Below are 20,289 nucleotides of genomic sequence, written 5' to 3' on the forward strand. Positions count from 1 at the left end.
TGGTGCAGAAGCAACACAGGACCTTCAAAGGAGAATCAGAGACTGTGAGAGGCGAGCACTTTCCTTTATTATTATTATTATTTTTTTGTGACAGACAGAGAAATTGATAGGGACAGACAGACAGGAAGGGAGAGAGATGAGAAGCATCAGTTCTTCATTGTGGCACCTTAGTTGTTCATTGATTGCTTTCTCATGTGTGCCTTGACCAGGGGGCTACAACAGAGTGAGTGACCCCTTGATCAAGCCAGTGACCTTGGGCTCAAGCCAGCGACCTTGAGCTTCAAGCCAGTGACCTTTGGCCTCAAGCCAGCGACCATGTGGTGATGTCTATGATCCCATGCTCAAGCCAGTGACGCTGCGCTCAAGCTGGTGAGCCCGTGCTCAAGCTGAATGAGTCCGGGCTTTAGCCGGTAACCTTAGGGTTTCAAATCTGGGTCCTCTGCATCCCAGTCCAACGCTCTGTCAACTGCACCGCCACCTGGCCGGGCACGAGCATTTTCCTTTTAAACTAACTAAGTTACCCATAAGAAATAATCCTCACCTCACACTATCTCCTTAATATAATGTTATACTTTTATTTATTTAAATTAATTAAAGGGAGTTGATGACAATGGACATTACAGAATATTTAATTTACTGAATTATGTACAAAAGTGTTTTGGACAAGTAGTTATATAAATGTTTTATTTTATCTTTCAGCTTTACCTTAACTTACTACTTTTTCTGAGTCTAAGAAATACTGATATGTTACCCATATTTTTTTTTACTGCACAAATTGTAGTTTTAATCCATATAGGACTATCTCATACCTATTTTTAAATTTAAATGTAAAATATTTTAATGAAATAGTCTAGCTGCTATTGATATTTGAAAGATAATGGGTTATCACTTATGGTTTCAACAAAAATCATTTTATAGAGCCTTTTATTAGACTAATAAGACCAAGGATTGGAGGTCTATACTTTTGCCATTTCCTGGGCATGTAATCTGGGTTAAGATACTTAACCTTTTTGCACCATATCAATAAAGTGAGAACAGTAATATTATCACAGGGTTTTTGTGAGTGTGTCATCATTTTGTAAAACCTAAAATGAAATGTAAATGCAGTAATAAAGCCACAACAAGAAGCAAAATCTTATTCAAACTTAGGCCTCGGTGCGCCGGTGTTTTAAAATGGGCTCTCTGGGTGTGGGAGGAACCCTGATTTGTAGCATTTTCCAACTTAAGTGGTAGAAATACCTCTTTTGGCTGATTTCAAGCTACCAAACAAGACCTCACAGGAGAGGGACAGAGCTGGAAAGAATTGAGCACAATTGTTTGTTTGTTTGTTTTGTGTGTTGTTTTGAGTGAGGTACAGAGAGAGAGGGAGAGGAGCACTGAGGTGCACCTGCGTGTGCCCTGACGGGGAATCGAACCGGCAACCTCTGTGCTCCAGGTCAGTTGGCTCTGAGAGTTTCTGTGAGCCAGCTTCAGCACACCACTGGCTTTAGGGGAACCTTTATACCGCCGCCTTTTATAAGACACAAAAGCCAGAGCATTCTATTGCAACTTAAAATTATTATTGACCAGTTTTCATGATGAAAGACTTTATTTTGTAAATTTACTTTTGGGTTATAAATACAGGATTCCTCTTAAAAAAATCAGTTTCTTTGTTAATTCCAAGTGGCGTCAAGTTGTAGGTGACTTTTGTGGGATGAATAGAGTACATATTTTGTCTAAAACTCACAAAACTTTCTTTCAGGCAGTTGCTTTTAATAATTGTGTTCCTATGATTAAAAACATACAGTAACTTAGAAAAGGAAAAGAAACATGCATTTAGGCACTAAAGCATGTCAACGGATTATATGATATGTAGTTACTCACAGGCTGTTAGTAACTGGCAGGTGTGACCAGTGAGATTTGTGCCCAGCTGATTTTTAAAACCTTACGGTGTGTGTACCTTTTGGAAAGCAGTGTGGCTGAGTAGTTGAAAGCATGGGTATTGGAGAGAATTCTTGGGTTCAAATCCTGGCTCTGCACTTAAACATTTCTACCCTTGGGCAAGTTATTGGTGTCTCTGTGGTTCAGTTTCCAAAACGGAGGCAATAATTGTACCTCCTGGTCAGGCTTTTGTGAAGACGAAATGAGGAAAAACTACACAGAAGTTCTTAGAGCAATGCATGTTGTATAGTGTTTATATTATTTTAAAAAGTCTTTATGTTTACATATGTGGCAAATTTTATTACATTCCATACATGTAATATATTAAACCTAATTTTAAAAAGCTGATTCTGGTTATTTTCCCCATTAAAGATTAAAAACCAGGTACTTTATTACATTGTGGATACTGAAATAATCACCAGTAAACTATTTTTCATATTAAGTTATTTGTAGACTCTTGGCTCTACAATTCATAATTTTTTTAGTCCCACAGGAGTGGTATAATTAATTACATTGTACAGAAAGTACACAATTCTTTCACAAAAGTCTTTCACAAAATTATTTCACAAAAGGACGTAGATTAAATAGGAATGTTGTCACCGTTTTTTTATAAACAAGGAAACTGATCAGTCAGTAATATTTCATAGTACTTCCCCTTGGAGACATTTTTCTAATAACTCCTTCCCCTCTCAGCAGAGTTAGTGTCCCTGCTTTGGGTTGCCACGGTACCCTGCCTACACCTTTATAAGTACTTTTCATTCATTGTTGTAGATTCTGATTTTGGCATCTGTCTCTCTTACTGTTCCTATCTGTTATTGTCGGCACCTAGCACAGTACCTTTCACTAAGTAAATGCTCAGTGAGTGCTAAGGAGTAATTGAATTAATACAGAAAGTATTTCTTTTGTTTTCTTTTCCTACTGACTCTTAGAGATAGCAGCATCTTGGAGTATTTGCCTACTGATATAACATGGAATCTGTTTGGTGTACAGTTTGGCTGTGGCCAGTGGACTTTCTTTTTTCTCCTTCTCTTTTTCTCAGGCAGAAAGCTTAGAAGATAAGAATATGGCAAAAGTCCATCTTTGTCAGCTAGAGAAGTTGAAATCACAGTATGACAGACTGACAGAGGAATTAACCCAGAATGAAAATGAGAATAAAAAACTGAAGCTGAAATATCAGAGTTTGAAGGATCAATTGGAAGAAAAGGTAAAAATGTGCATGAATTCTAATATAAAAGACTTTAATTTGAACTTTATCTACTATTTCTTTTAGAACGTATTTTAATTGTTCACTATATGCTAGACACTTTTAATGCTCATAGTAATTTTATGAAATCAATACTATTGTGCTCCTTTTTGCCTGAATGAAGCTTATGAGGGTTGGAAACCTTGGGCCATCCCAGCAGGCCCACTGTTTTCTTTCCCTAGTTGTGTAAATTGATCTTGAGTGTAGCTACACATCAGACATGGGATAAAATACTAGGGAATTTTAGAGTGTCACCACTTTCATGGCAAAAAAGTCAATGAAGAATTGAAGACAGAATATTTATATTTGCTTTCTGTTTCTTTGACCAAATTCCTAAAAGGATTTTCAGTTGAATGTGATAGAAGTCAAATATAAGAAAGACCATAAAGTATGCATAATAGGATGAAGCAAAATAGACCAGGACAGATGGATCCTTTACTTAAAAGGGTTACTAAAAATCTATCAGACTGTTATTGGGTGGGGTGTCATAAAAACTCTTAAGAAACCTTGAGGAAGCAACTTTCTTAATGCTTTGCTTACCTTTTCTGCTTTTTGTTGTTTGCAAAATTAACTATATTATATATGTATATGTGTGTGTATTAGATTTCTAGTGATTGTTAAAACAAAGAGAGTAAAATATTAATTAGTTTGTAATTTATGATGAAATGTGCTAAGTTGCTAAATTTAGGCCTACGATCTTAATAGCCACTGAAATTTAGTTCTTAAGTCTTGCTTTGTTTTGATTATTTCTAATGTTCACACATATTTAATGTGTCTGTTGCCAGGGGGTAGTTGCTGTGGAGATAATGCTAAATTTTCTAACTTTTTCATAATTAACACTTTAGCCAAATGATATGTTAACATGTTTTATATTTACTTATTTGCATTTAAGGAATAGTGGTGAAAATTTTGATATGTTAAAAATGTCAAATTTACTTTATTTTGCTTAAAATAAATATTTCATCACTGATCCTATTCATTAAGTTTCAGATATATATACAGTTTGACATATGGAAATTCTCCTTAAGTTTCAAGAATTAATGATTGTGTTCAATGGCTATGCATTGAGCATCCAGTGTAGGCACTTTGATGGATGTTGAGGATAGGCTATAGGTAAGACACAGGTGTACGATTGGGCACTCATCATTAGATCATTAAAACAAAAATCTGTTTCAGTTGTGAAAACTGTACAGTTGAGTCCCAGCAATGGGTGCTAATGTAGAGAAAAATGTCTCTCAATTCTGTAATTTGAATAATCTTAAAGATACATAGGCACACACACAAAAATATATCAGCTTATATGCTTGCTTATCTTTAATATTTATTTTTTTGTTTACATGAATGTTTAGTACTTACGATTTACTTAGATGTAAAGTTTTTTAATATAATTAGCTATGAATAAAATTTCATTGGGTTGAGCCATTAATAGATAGGGCCTTTCTCTTCAAGAGATAGTATAGCATTAGTGGTTATGGGCAGAACTTTGAGTGTAAATCATTTTCTAGCTGTGTGGCTGTAGGCAAGTTGCTTAATAATTTAAGCCTTACTTTCACCATCATTAAAACAGGTATAACACATGTATTATAGAATTAAATGTGAAAATGTATATAAAGTACTTAGCAGAGTAGCTAATAAGCTATTCATTATTAGTTGCCATTATTTTGCTATAGCTGTATAACATCCAAATATATGCCAGTGAATGGTTCAACCAAGCTACCAACCACTCAGCAAGTATTGATTATGTGCCTGTGGTCCCTATTATAACCTGTTAGGTCAGGGGTCTCAAACTCAACTCAGCATGTGGGCTGCAGAGCAAGATCACAGCCGTTCGGCGGGCCGCACTAGGTCTACAAAAGGCAACTGTTATGCAACACTTTTCTCACTGCAGTTGAAAACAAAAAAAAATCAGTACAACAAGCACAATCGTACATGCAGTTTACTCAGTGTCACAAAATGACCAGAAACTGTAGTTCACATCACAACTGCTGTTAACTAAGCGAATATCTAGCTAGGATGCTAGAGAAATGAAAAATACAAGTAGGCCCCTAGGCTTACTTAATTTTATCCAAAATATTTTGAACTTCGTGGATTAGTCTGCGGGCTGCACAAAACTGTTCGGCAGGCCTCATGCGGCCCGTGGGTCGCGAGTTTGAGACCCCTGTGTTAGGTAGTTAAGAGCCAGGGAATTGGAGTCAGAATTACTGCAGAACTATGCTTATTGGAAGTTAGAGAGAGTTCCATCAGCGAGCGATATTGAAGCTATGAATGTTAAGCAAATCAAACAAGTGGGCAGTTTTATGTTTGCTTTTGAGGAAGAAACCTCAAAATGGTTGTTTATCCATCCCCAAAGTGAGGTATAGAACTGGACACACAATAGGTAATGATAAGTAAATTATGGATAAAGAGGATTCTGTGTGAGCACACACATGAGTATATGTGTATATAGATAGATAAATAAATATGCATAACCAATGGAGATACACACACACACACTTTGTATGTATATTGGCCTGACTGGGGAAATGAAAACAAAAGCACATTTTGTTCTGCTATTTTGACTCTATTTTGGTTTAGGTCTTTGTTTCTTGTCATATTATTACTTGGTAAGCTAGGAAATATTAAAACTGCATCAAAATTCATATACCGCCCTAGTACCAGCAGCCTTAACCAGTAGTAGATGCTGTTCATATAGATGCACAGAATAACTGACTTGAGCAAATTTTCTCATGTATTCAGGGGTGATATGTGGTAACACAGTGCATTTTTTCCAACATCTGATTTTGCTTTAACATCAAATGTTATTTTTCAATTTTCCATGACAAAGAGAACAAATACTAGGCAACCCACAGAATTTTTACATATACAGTTGTCTTTATTATGAGCTTCTTACCAGTGAAAAAATTTTTGTGAAATGATACAGATAGAATTTTCTTCCACTTATAGTATCGTTAAAATTTATTATACCTTTTGCTTAAAATTTTAAGAGAAATGATTGATTTCTTTTGTTCTAAAACAATCTTATTAACAGTAAACTTTTTATTCTTCTGACATTTACCTCAGAACTCACAATGTTGTATATTCTATCACAAATATATTTTTATTGGTTTTACTGGAATTTGAATTATCAAAAGAGCTAGTGTATAATTAAGTCATTGCTCAGCAAATCTTCAAAATTTACTGAGTGAAGGCTTTAAGTTTCTTATCTAAACAGATCTATATCTGATATGATTTTAAAAATCTTTTTCATTACAAGTATACTCATACTTGATACTGGCCATTTTTCTAGTGATTTCCCAATAATTTTGTAGTATGAGTATTGAAAAATTGATTTTAGTTTTGAACATATATGCGTGATATTTTGGATATAGCTGGTACCTAAAATTAAGAAAACATTATTTTGTAAAGTATTTTGTTTATGCTGTCTATATTCTGTTGGTCCTTACGTTTTATAAGTATGGATGTTTTATGAAAAATATATGCAGTATTTTAGGCAAGTATATTTATAAGCAATGAGAAAAATGATATAAAGAAAATGATAGATATTAAATTGTTTTCCTAAGTCCAATGCAAATATAATAAAGCATTTGTTTTTAAATATTAGTAAAAGAATAATATAATTTTACTTACTGTGCTCATTTCTATAGATTCTGAAATTATAAATTTAAAAATATTTTTGTCTTTCAGAGGGAAACAAAAAGGTTAAAACAGTAGAATTTCATTATGACTAATGTACGACATTTTTTAAAGAAGATATAAAAACTCACATGTAATCTCAACATCTTATTTTAAAAAAATTTACGTTTTGGTGAAATTCTTTTTAGGGTTCTTTTCTTCACACACAGACACATACACCCCATTTGGGATCATACTCTGTGCCCAGCTGTGTATTCTGAATTTACATGTGCCATTGAACATTTTTCAAAATCAAGTTTATTTGCCACCCAATATTTCATCTGGTAAATATAGCATTATTTTGTTGCTGATTATACTATTTGTGTCTTTTTTCTATTTTCAAATTATAGATCAAGTCATTTTTATCCTATATGATGCAGTAGTTTCCATACTTGGAACTTTCATTTGTATTTATTGCTGTTTTGATTCTGAGCAGAATTATGAGAATATGCTTCTTGTCACTAGATACCCAACCCTGGAAGAAGCCAGAGACATCTACTTTCCTTGTTTTCCTTTACTTCCTCAGCCCACTAATAGTCTCAACCATATGTGGAACTTCCTCTGTTACAGGAGATGCTGTTGTATGAGTGCACATACCTTGTAGTTATAGTGAACCATGGCAATGTTGAAAGATTCTTCAGTACTTTGTTTTTTTTGCTCCCCAAAAATCTATGTGTTAGCTTTTGTGCTTAACAAGAATTGTCTCAAAGTTTACATGATTGCCCTGAGCTATTCAGGGGTGTTATTTTCCAAAACATTAGTTATCAGTGTACTTCGAAAATGTAAGAGGACTTTAAAGAATACCTACTCCTAACTTCTACTTTTATAGATGAATTAATTTTGGCCCTAACAGTTAATTGACTTGCCCAAATGCTCCTAGTTGTCCATTGGTAGAAGTGGAAATAGGACTCCAGTTTACCAATCTTATTTTTTCCATGTTATAAGAATTTATAAGAACCATTTCTGGCCATATATAGATTATGTAGGTATCTGGGATGCTTAGTCATCTCCTTTAATACTTGCTTATTTCCAAAGTTATATTTAATACTCTTTGAGGACCTATTTTCTATTAATTCTTTCAGGATATATTGGAAGTACATGAAACAATTAGGAGATACCTTAACACCACAAATTGTGACATATCTAAGCCTATAGCAGTTCATAGGAACTTAACTGTTAAATACATCAGGATTCATAGAAATGTATTTTGGTTCCTTCCTATAGAATCTTAAATTATTTGTGAAGTGACACTTGTCAACATGTTCTACTTCTAGTTTTTAAACTTTTGTTTATTGATTTTAGAGACAGAGAGGAGGGGGAGGAAGGGAGAGAGAGAGAGAAAGACATTGAGAGAGAGAGATACATACATCAATTTGTTGTTCCACTTATTTATGCAGTCATTTGCTGATTCTTTTATGTGCCCTGATCAGGGATCAAACTCGCAAACTTGGCATCTTGGCATATCGGGATGACACGAACTAACTGGGCTACCTGGCCAGGGCACCTTGCAACATATTTTAAAGCTATGGCTGTGTTGGATAAAAATACTTAGAAAGTAGTTTTCTTGTATAAAATGGGGATCTTTGAAAAATCATAATTCTAATTCTAATTTTCAAGAGTAATTATAACGCCCATTTTTACAGATGGTGGAAACTGAGGTTGAGAGTATAGGGTGACTTGCACAATATTGCATAGTTTTTGGTGGAAACAGGATATGAACACAAATTTCTTTAATTTTTCTTCTTTACTGCTAGTAAAATGACTCGCATTTGTGTCTTTTCATTGCACTTAATGTTGAATTTAAATTTAGGGCTATTATATTCAACAGATTACCATACACACTTTGGTTTTCTTAGCCTGACACAAATTTTGGAAAAGGAGTCATCAATGATGTTTTTAGAAAAATCTAATTAAGACCTGGTATTACCACATAAAAGATATCTGTGACAGTAAAGAATGAACCAGTGTTGTTTAATTTTGTGTCTCAGTTCTAATTGGACCATCTGTTTAAGATTACTATTTTTCATGATGTGGAAAAATATATATGATTGTCATATGTCTATTCTATAAAAATGTTTACTACTTTGCAAAATCACAGTTCCACATCTTTACTAAAAACTCTTTGAAGTAGGAGGCAGAATTCTCTGATTTCAAATGCTTACCTTAAGAATGAGAAAGAAGTAGAAGCAAGTGAGCAGTTGACTTCTAACATCTACTTTAATGTTGACACAATAGGACTTTTGTAGACAGACTATATTCTTTCTGTGGTGCTTCCAAATTTTAAATTGCATAGTAGAATAAATCTGTAGCTATCACAAATTAATTTGGACACAAATTTAAACCAGATAACTCTAAATAAACACTAATTAGGATGTTATGAGTAATTTCCTGTCAGATTTGTCATCTTAAAAAAAAACAATGAAAATAATAAAATGGTCAAATTAAAGGTAAGCTTATAAATTTTATGTTTGTCATTTAGAAAGCATTTTTAAATTGAACCGCTTGTAGTCATTAAGTCCAAAGTGGTCCTTGACTTTTACGGAGAGTTGGCTGAAACACCAGAGTGCTTACCGTGTGTGGAACACTATACCAGATATTAAGAAACAAGTTTAGAATGTAAAGGTCAAGTGACTACTCAGTGGGGGGGCCGGGGTGGTTATACATACAGCTGTGGCAGGGGGAGGGGCAAGAAATAAAGGTGGATAGGAGTACATTTGGTCTCTACTTTCCTAAATGAAACGGGTGGAAAAGCCATTTTCAAACTCTGTTTCTTTAGCAATGACCTCTCTACTAAACCATTGACAGTCAAAGAGGTTGATTTTTAAATCAAGGAGTGATATTAAAGTTTAAGGTCTTTATGTCCCCTGATCTGAGCTTGATAGAGAGGCCTGTCATTGAATCCTTAACTCGCCAGAGTGGTTGTTAACTAAAGGGATTGAGAGGAAAGTAGTTCTGTTTGGGCACTTTCCTTTAAAATCCTGTACTATTAGTTAGATTTCATTAAATTTTTGAAATTTTAAGTGATACCCATAGTATAGGAATTAAGCTGAATGATGGTACATAGAATTGGGATGTGGAAAGCCAAGGGAAATGGTTCTCATGATAGGTTCTGTACTGTGTATTTCAGTGCTTTGTTTAAGCAGTCCTATCTGGCTTTGGTGGACCCAGAGAGGGAACATAAGATGAACCTAGGTTTGTTTTCATTGTGTTTTTCTATCATTACTATTTAAAATGCTGTTGATTCAGTCCATTTTGTCGTTTGATGTAAACAAAGAATATTCTGTAAATTATAGGAAAAAAACAGCTAGAAGGTTATTTATTGTATACATGAGTTATATTATTTGGAAATTTGTTATTAAACTTTTAAAATCATATCCTTTCATAAGAATAAATGCATGCTTAAGCATCTTGTAGGGAAAAAAAGAAGGAGGGGAAGAAATTCTGATGGTTTTTAAAGACACTGTATGCTTATAAACATTTCTCTGGAGATGAATGATACATTCCTTTTCTTTTGAAAATTAAACAATGTTCCTTCCAAATGCATAATTTGAAACTCTAGTTGTTTGTTTCCTTGTCCATATTTTGTTTCAGAAATAGAAATGCATCAAAAGTGGCTGATTTTAAATAATGTTATTTCTGTTTCCAGGCATTTGACTTGATAGAAATACGTAATAATTACAAAATGGTCCCAAAACTTATTAAGTGCATAAAATACCCTTTAGAGATATTTTTGTTTCCAACTTTGAATATTAATTTCTAGGAATGTATCCAATACATATCCTAACACCTTTTTGATTATGCTGCCAATGATCTTTGTATTGCTCAATATTCTCCTAGAAAATGATTCTAAAAAGCCTGACGCAAAAATAATTTACTTAAATGGGGTGAGGAGTTTAAACTTGAATTTCCATTTTTTTGTTTCTGTCTAATGGATAATTCTCCTAAGCCTGCCTAAGACAAGGTAGGTTATAGATTGGAAAGTCTCTCACACCAAAGTTTTAATGTGTCACACTCATATATCTAGTGTTCTAATGATGTCTTTCTCTATTAGCTCCACTCTTACTGATGCTCTCAGTTCATACTTTAAACATACTGTGACTTGTAACTTCTTTCTCTTCTTTGAAGGAAATAGTTGAAAGCATCTTCTTTCAGAAGAAGAAGAATATGTCTAACCCACCAAGTAGTAGCATTTTTATTTTAGGCAACCAGTCTTCTAGTAATAATTACAGTGTTTTGTTTTGTTTTGTTTTTTGCTTACTAAAAACATGTAAAGAACCACCTTATTCTTTTTTTTTAAGATTTTATTTATTGATTTTTTTTTTTAGAGAGAGACAAAAGAGAGAGAGAAAGAGAGAAAGGGGGGAGGAACGGAAAGCATTAACTTGTAGTAGTGGCTTCTCATATGTACGTTGACCAGACAAGCCCAGGGTTTCAAACCAGTGACCTCAGCTTTTCAGGTCGACACTTTATCCACTGCGCAACCACAAGTCAGGTCCACCTCATTCTTTCATAGATGGACTAACACTTAATTTATCAGCAGATCATGTTGGTTTTATCTTCCAAATTTAGTCTGCATCTGATTACATCTTACCACTGGCAGCATACTTACTTTTGTGACATCAACTTCCCTTGATGGTCATAACAATCTGCTACTAAAAGGTGATTGCTCTCATTGAGTTTGCTAATTTACTGCAAAAACCAACGTACCAAAACACGAAAACTTATTTGAGTTCAGAGATTCTGTTTTCTTTTTTGATTGTTGTATAGTTGATATCTACTATGCTTGGCATATAGAGAATACACTAAAAAATGCTTGTAGAATGGAAAGAACATAAAAGGATATATATGTTGCAGAAAGTTTGTTGACTGCTTGCTATGTGTAAGACACTGCTAGGTTCTGGGGTATTTAAATGAAGAAGAATAAGATTTTTAACCTAGAGGAACTCAACGGTCTGTAGAGGAGACATATATGAAAGACATCCACAGTAGTAAGTCTATAGCAGAATCTCGTATAGAGTGTCAGCAGAGCATAGACAGAGCACCTAGCCTTCCTAGGATCTTAGGTGTTCTGTCTCATTATAATATCCATGTGGGTAAAGAAGGTGGTACAAATCATTGAGCTTTTTTAATGAGGAAAAAAATTCAATCTTATGACCTTTCCTGGTCCTCTTTATTCCTGAGTAGTGTTGGGTTTATAGGGGACAAGTGATATATGTAGGTCAAATCCATGGAGACTTTTTTCGAATTGATCAGAATTATAGTTCTTAGAATTGTTGTTACTTTTGTTTTTTGTTTATTTTTGATACCAATCTAAGTGTTTAATAGCTGTACTTTGAATCTACTGTCATATACAATCTTCTGTTTTTAAGAAATGAGTTTGAAAAAAGTAGTTACGCTGTGACCAGCACCGAAGGTGTTATTTATTTATTGGCTATTTTGCAAGACAGTTTGAACTACAGTGGGTAATTTTCCAGATTAAATTCTTTAAATCTTGTAACATTCATAGTCGATCTTTCTCGTTGAGTCGTGCTGCTGTTTCTGCTTTGGTTGGTGTTTCATATTGTATCTTAACTTCCTTATAGCTGAGTCAACTCTGTAGGCATAAGTAATGTGAGCCTTCTTTAGAGAACCAGATAAATGGCTTCCAGACAGATTCAATTTTTGTTCAGGATAGTTTCATTATTTGCCTTGTAATGCTAGTGTCCTGGATTTAAGGCTTAGGCATACAGTTATCTTCTGTTACAAAAATACTCTTTCTCAAAACTTTTTAGGTGATGTGCAGGTCTAGGGTTTCAACAACTCAAGCTTCCAATAACTTTGAATTATATTGGGTTAGTTTTTATTTCAGTCTTTAATACGAGGTAGGGCAAAAGTAGGCTTATAGTTGTGAGTTTGTATAGTTGTTTATTCTTATATTATTCATTGTATTATTTTCCATAAAAACAATTGTAAATCTACTTTTGCCCCACTTGTATTATTTGGTCTCTTTCTACTTCTTACCCTGTTTCTCCTCAACGCCTGCTATTGTATTAAAGATGGTCATACGGCTGAAATAATACCACACTTGGTTATTCAAGTTAGTTTTCTGTGAAGGAGAAACATTAACTTTGTAAATTAATGATTTCTTTAGTTTTGTGAGTGTGATTTATTTGCCATAATGTTTGTTAAGAATTGTTTGCATTTCATGTAAGAACCATATTGGAAAGAATGCAGCTTTTCTGTAACTCTAAAGACACTGAAGGACTATGAGAAGCTTTTAACAGGAGATAACATTTTGGACGTGTTCTAGTTTTATTTAAGTTACTCTGTTCCCATTAAGATCATGTCTCCTTAGAATCTTTATAGCCTTTGGGAAAGTGACTGTTTTGAGTTATGAAGAGTGAGCTGAAACACAAATATGTAAGGAGAGGAGTATTTCTTATCATTATTTGCTTTGAATTACAGGTCAGTTGATCAAGCCAGTCAACAGTGTGTGTGTGTGTGTGTGTGTGTGTGTGTGTGTGTGTGTGTGTGTGTGTGTGTGCATGCATGCGTGTGTGAGATGAGAATGTGAGCAGTATAATTTTTTATTTCCTTTAGAAATAAGTGTCAATAATATAAGCCTTTCCTGTACTGAACTGGAAGCTTCATAAAATGTTTGCTGTCTTGACAGTGGACTACACATACTTAGTGTGTGGTTATTAGTATACATACTAATTAAAATGTGCCAAGAGCTGATTTTATGTGTACCTAGAATATGTCTCCAGTGTGGATGGAATGCCTTTAAAAGTTTAGAATATTGTGCATGCTTAATGAGCTTTTTCCTCTTTACATGATCTATTTTGAATCTTCTGATATCATATATTTTTTCAAAAAAGACTTATTCAGAAATATTTTTTGAGTTATTCTTTTTACATTAAGACTACATTAGTCCCCACTTAACCTGATGATAACTTTTCTGAGTTTCTAACATTGGCTTTCTGAAGTCCAATTTTAAAAATATTGACCTTTCTAGCATTTTATTTTATTTTTTCCTTTTATTTTTTATCTTATTTTTATTAATTTTAATGCAGTGACATTGATAAATCAGGGTACATATGTTCAGAGAAAACATCTCCAGATTATTTTGACATTTGATTATGTTGCATACCCCTCACCCAAAGTCAAATTGTCTTCCGTCACCTTCTATCTGGTCTTCTTTGTGCCCCTCCCCCTCCCCCACCCCCTCTCTCTCCTTCCTCGCCTCCACCCCCCCCATCCCACGCCCCATTACCATCACATTCTTGTCTATGTCTCTGAGTCTCATTTTTATGTCCTGTCTATGTATGGATTCATATAGTTCTTAGTTTTTTCTGATTTACTTATTTCACTCCGTATAATGTTAACAAGGTCCATCCATGTTATTGTAAGTGATCCATGTCATCATTTCTTATGGCTGAGTAGTATTCCATTGTATATATGTACCATAGCTTTTTAATCCACTCGTCCACTGATGGACACTTGGGCTGTTTCCAGATCTTTGCTGTTGTGAACAATGCTGCCATAAACATAGGAGTGCATTTCCCCTTTTGGAACAGTTTTGACCCAGCTATCCCACTTTTAGGAATATACCCTAAAAATATTGACCTTTCTAGCATTTTAATAGAGAACAGGAGTCAGGGGACTCAGGTTATGGGTGGTAGGCTCTTTGAGTTTAGTCGAGTTACTTTGAATTTAGTCAAGTTCCTTAGTCTGTGTGAACTTTGGTTTCCTCATTTGTAAAATTAAGGGTTGAGTTTATTCTCTAATTACACTTCAGCTATGGTCTCAGATATCTCTCTTCTTGGATTAGATAAACTGCTTTGGTCACCTTCATCCATATCTATCCCCACAGAAAAGCTCCTTATATTCCCAAGACCCAGGTTTCTGTGTCCATTTATGCTGAAACATTGAAGTCAGTCTAACTGTGTCTTCCATATTTCTATATAGTCTCTAAAATACTTTCTCTTAACTTCTGGTTCTCCACAAGTAAGTTAGCTTTTCATTATAGAATTATTACTCCTTTTGCATTAACTAGAAGTCCAAGAAATAGCCATGGTAGCGCCTTAATATTCTCATTTGCCCTTATTAATCTACATGCCTCCAAAATTAGACGGGATGACTGGATTAGTATCAGTCGGCTTTCCCACCCCTTCCCTAGAATTAGCTGTGCTTGCTCCATTGGTAGAGTTATTTCTGAAACATGAAACTGGGAGAGAAAGAGATAATTATTTGGGTGTCACAATTAGTATTCAAGTAGATATTCTCAAGCCACAAAAAAACCAAACAAACAAACCCAAACAATACATTAAATACAATTTAATGGAGATATTTGTTGGCTCTATGAGGCAGGGGCCTTATTTTGCTCATTCATTCTGTCCCTGTAGCCAGAAGGATGTCTCAGCATAGTAGAGCTTCCATAAAAATTTGTTGCATGAGTGAATAAATGAAATTGCAATTGCTTAAGTACAGAATGGAAAAGCTTACTTAACTCTTAGATTTAGGGTGTCTTGGAGCACATTCAGAGGACGGAGAACCAGTATAGTATGGTATTTGAACCCTAGTTAAATAAAGGAGCATGGATTGTTAGGAGATTTAGTGGAGGTAGAGGGTTCATTTTACTTTAACTTTTGAGTATAGCACTCAGACTAATGAGAGATTTTATAGTTTTGTCAAGATTCTGTTTCTTGAAACTTGAGCTGGTCATGTAGGGGTTGGAAAACCTTCTGTCAGAAATGTAAAAGAAGTGATTTATGAAAGAACAGATAGTTGAACCCACTGATCTCGAAGGTCCATGTGAGTTCATAGTTCTGGGTTTTACTTCAAAGGGAGATTAGATATGGCATGCTAATTGTCTCATGGGGGATAGTGAATTGGATAATGAAATTTTAAGTCTTTGCTAAAGAGATTGAACTTATAGAGCTTTTCTTACATTATCAACACTTTAAGAATGTCAAAATACAGTATGAAAATAGTTTTGTCTTCTTATTTAATAGGAGTCAAATAACAGAAAAGTGATAGTAGACAAAAGAAAGATGGCTATGAGGGAAGAGAGAACCAAAAGATCCATTCAAACATTATTATGAATTGCCTGGATTTAGATTATGAACAGCTGTCCTCTAAATATACCAGTAACCCTGAGAGGGTATGTTCTTTATTAGCATCACACCAACAAGAACACTGCAACAGTCTGGAGGCTTATGTGTGCATCGAGGAAACCTCCTCGCACACCTGGGTAGCTTCTGACTCTATAGATCTGCATGGTATTTGAAGTGATCTTTACAATGTTGAATATGAATCTTCAAAGAAATGTTTAAATCACTTGTGTGCCAAAGTTGGGGAATTGAAAGATGGTTATAAATATGTTTTGTGATCTCCTGAAATAAGCAGTTCACTGAAGGATACAGGTGCAAAAACAGTTATATCACAGCTTGATACATTCATTTCTTTTAAACTGTGATATAAATTCTGTGCTGTGAAAATATTCTATATTGGACAATTAAGAAAGAAAGGAGTTTTGGGGATAAACTTTGAAGGATAGGAAGTGTAGATGGGCCCTGGCCAGTTGACACAGTAGTAGAGCATCGGCCAGGCATGTGAATGTTTGGGATTTGATTTCTGATCAAGGCACACAGGAGAAGCAACCATCTGCTTCTCTACCCCTCACCCTCCTCTTTCTCTCTCACTGTCTCTCTCCTGCAGCCATGGCTCAGTTGATTTGAGTGAGTTGTCCCTGGATATGGAGGATGGCTCCCTAGTCTTTGCCTCTGATGCTAAAAATAGCTTGGTTGCTGAGCAACATAGCAACACCCCAGATGGTCAGAGCATTGCCTCATAAGGGGCTTGTCAGGTGGATCCTGGTCAGGGTGCATGTGGGAGTCTGTCTTTCTGCCTCCCCTGCTCTCAATTAAAAAAAAAGTGTAGATGGAAGGTATGCCTACTGTGTCTCCTCCCACCAATCTGATGTTTATAGTGCTTGAAGTTATAATCTTCAAAAGGAGCTAGTATCCCAGAGACTGTATTTGTCTTAATATGTCCTTGTTTTGTAGCAACAATAGGAGGCCAGAATCATCAGCTAGAAACTTGACAGTAAGGTTGCCTTCTAGTAAGTAAACTATAAATAAATTGTTCAGAGCCAGGATGTTAATTTTTTAGGAAAACTCCTGGATGAGATCAGGACTTAGTGAAGATATCCATAGAGCTAAAGAAATGCCATAGTGATCTGGAGGGATAGTATGTCCAAGTCCAAATATAGACAAAGCAGAAAGTTAGAGATCCATCTGTACTTCGGACAATCTCTCTCCAAACGCTGCCCAGCAGAAGGGAACATCTTGTTATTGTGGTTTGTAAATCCCTGATGTGGAGATGGACACGCCAGGCTGCCATTAGGGTGATGCCATTTAAACATTGTTTCATAAAACAAATCCCTCTTCTCTGATGTCCTGTTCATTAAGCAACATTCTGATTTTAATTTGCCTGCCCATCTAGATTGGTCTACAGGGAGAAAATGCACCGGTTATGCTGACACGAGCATTCTGATCCATGTGATGGTTATGGTTCTCATTGTAAACTAATGTAGTTAATTGAGTGGCATTCTAGTTTGCACATTAGTCTCTTGTGAACTCAGTGTTACTCTACTGCTGAAAGATGACTCTAATCAGAGTACAAAAAAGAAAAGTAAATCCAGTTCCTATGTTTACCAAGCTGAGATTCAGACCATGATGATGTACTCATCAAGACAAATGCTGTCTCTTGGCTACCAGCTCCATTTGAACTAGTGCAACTTGAAGCAGAGTTGAACACATCAGATTGGTCAGAAGAGACACATGTCAGCATATTTGAGAAGCTGCACGAGGTTACAGTATAAAAGAGTGGCGAGGAGGGTGATGAGGCTGGAGAGAAGGGCAGAAGGCAGGTGGTGAAAGGACTGTTCTTTTGGGTAGAGAGTGCTTCATTCATTTTTAAAAGTAGTTGAATTGAAAGGAAATATGTGTGATTATTCTGCTAAAATACCATTCTATTCTTCCTGATTATTTTTCATTGAGCAGATCCTTTTGTTATTTTAAATTCAAACTGGTTTTGTTGACTACACAATCTTCCTGCATGTATTGTACTTGATTATAGGTCAAGAAGATTGGGCTATTATGGAGTATCTGAAGGTAAACCTAGCAGCCATATGCCTTTTTGGTCCACTGTTTACACTTAAATTTTTAGTGATTCTGGTTTTTTCCTCCAAGCGATGCGCAGAACGACTTGAATTTCTCTAGTAATGAAATTGTGTAATCATGATAGTAAATTGTTGTGCCTACAGGGGGCCCCCAAGTCCTTGTAATCTCTTGGAGGGTTCCTTAGAAATCCCTTTTTATTAAATATACAATTTGCTTACTTGAAAAGCTCCTCCATCTTGCTTTTATCAAATTTTCATGACTTGAAGCATTTGTGTAGTATGACTGCATTTGAAAACTTAAGACTTTTTTTAAAACGATGTTTTGATGAAATAAAGGTAGTAACAGTTTTTCTGAAAAGAAGCTGACACTATCTTATTTGACATTTTACATTTCAACGAATTGTTGAAAGCTCAAAGTCAGTTTGTAGTTTCAGCTTTTACTCTTCGATCCATTAATAACATTAAATTATTAAAATTGTAAAGGATTTTTTTCATCTTTTTCTTTTGGTGACGGATTAGCTGTAATTTTGTCAGGTGCCCACTCAGTGGTTCCCTCAATGCCTTATTTATGCATCCTCTATAATTTGACCTCAGTTAATAAGTTAATAGGTAGTCAGAATGTTTTATTTCATTAGAGGGACTGACAGAGTCAGATTTGTTTTCTAATTTCATTTTTTGAGTTGATTGTGTAGATATTACAGGTGTTTCTTGCCTCCACTTATTGTTTTTATTTCTTATGAATGTTTTAGGAGAAACATATAAGCAATGAAGAGGAGCACTTAAGGAGGATAGAAGAGGCCCGATTGCAGCTTAAGGATCAACTTCTTTGTCTGGAGACTGAACAGGAATCCATTCTTGGTTTGATAGGAAGGGAAATTGATGCAGCTTGTAAAACCTTCTCCAGGGACTCGATGGAGAAATTGAAAGTAATTATGAGTTCTCATTGTGCCTTTCACGTTTGTTTCCTAATATATAATTATAATAAGATTTTAGTGCATGGTTACATGGTAATCACGTTTTTATTTCAGAAAGTTTTATGGAAGAAAATAACATCTTGCATTTTTTTTGGAATGAGGTACTATATCTATTGCTCAGTCATAGTGAGAAAATTTGCTGTTATTTCATTGAATTGTCTGTGTCTCTGTAAGAGAAAAGGTTGTGCAAGAGAGGCAGCAGTTTCTACTGTAATACATCCCTGGAGTCAGGAGGCCTGAATTTTGAATTTTTCATCATCTCAGGTCATTTTTGTTATTGGTATATTACTAGCTAAACGTCTGTTGAGTAGTGGTTATATTACAGGGACTGTGGTAACTATGGCATGTGCATTCTCTCCCTTAATCCTTACAACTACCCTATTCTTTAGATACTCTGATTAAATCTACCTTTGGCAAGAGAAAGCTAGGCTTGGAGTGGTTAAGCAACTTGCTGCTAACCATATATCTCATGAAATGCTACAACTAGTACTTCAAACCTTGGGAATCTAACTCTGGAGCTTAATTAAGTAACCAGTATATTTGTCTTCCCTATTTAAACAAATTATAAATATATTTAATTTAACTCTTCTGTCTCTAAAATGAAATATTGATTGCTACTCAATTTATAGTTCTAATGAGATGATAAATAGCCCTGGTCTGTTGGCTCAGTGGTAGAGTGCCGGCCTGGCATGTGGGTGTCCTGGGATCAATTCCCAGTCAGGGCATGCAGGAGAAGCTCCCATCTGTTTCTCCACTCTGCCCCTTCTTGCGTCTCTCTCCCTCCTTCCCTTCCTCCCCGCCCTCCCTCTCCCCCTCTTCCCATTCCTGCAGCCATGGCTTGATTGGAGCGAGTTGGCCCTGGGTGCTAAGGATGGCTCCATGGCCTCCACCTCAGGTGCTAGGAAGAGCTCAGTTGCTGAGCTGTGGAGCAACGCCCCAGAAGGACAGAACATTGCCCCCTAGTGGGCTTGCTGGGTGGATGCCATCTGGGGCGCATGTGGGAGTCTGTCTCTCTGCTTCCTCTCCTCTCACTGAATAATAAATAAGTAAAAATACAGATAAATAAAAACAGAAGTAATCATGGATGCTCTTAGTTTCTTAAAGGTAAACAACTCTATTAATTCTAGGTTTTAATACTGCTATATTATAAACAGGCACATTGGATTGCTTTGATATACTATAGCCTGACACAAGCTATCATTTGCCCCTGTGTTTATTTTATTTGATGATTTGACAGTACTCAAATTATAGTATAGGGCATAAGGGTTTTTTTAAAAAAATACTCCTCAGGTATATCTTTCTATTTTGTCATTCAG

The 20,289-nt window shown here is 35.3% G+C and overlaps 1 protein-coding gene across 4 annotated transcripts in view; it reads left to right on the top strand.

Moving 5' to 3' along the window:
* The window catches only part of CEP128 (centrosomal protein 128), a 412,477-nt gene that overhangs the window by 159,300 nt on the left and 232,888 nt on the right, over nt 1-20,289 (top strand). For all 4 annotated transcript variants that reach the window (XM_066342939.1, XM_066342940.1, XM_066342941.1 and 1 more), the window contains 2 exons: nt 2,960-3,124; nt 18,749-18,925. In XM_066342939.1, coding sequence (XP_066199036.1) covers nt 2,960-3,124; nt 18,749-18,925 — 342 coding nt within the window. The remainder of the gene's footprint in view (nt 1-2,959; nt 3,125-18,748; nt 18,926-20,289) is intronic.

This window comes from Saccopteryx leptura, chromosome 6, assembly GCF_036850995.1.
Source record: "Saccopteryx leptura isolate mSacLep1 chromosome 6, mSacLep1_pri_phased_curated, whole genome shotgun sequence".
Classification (NCBI taxonomy): domain Eukaryota; kingdom Metazoa; phylum Chordata; class Mammalia; order Chiroptera; family Emballonuridae; genus Saccopteryx; species Saccopteryx leptura.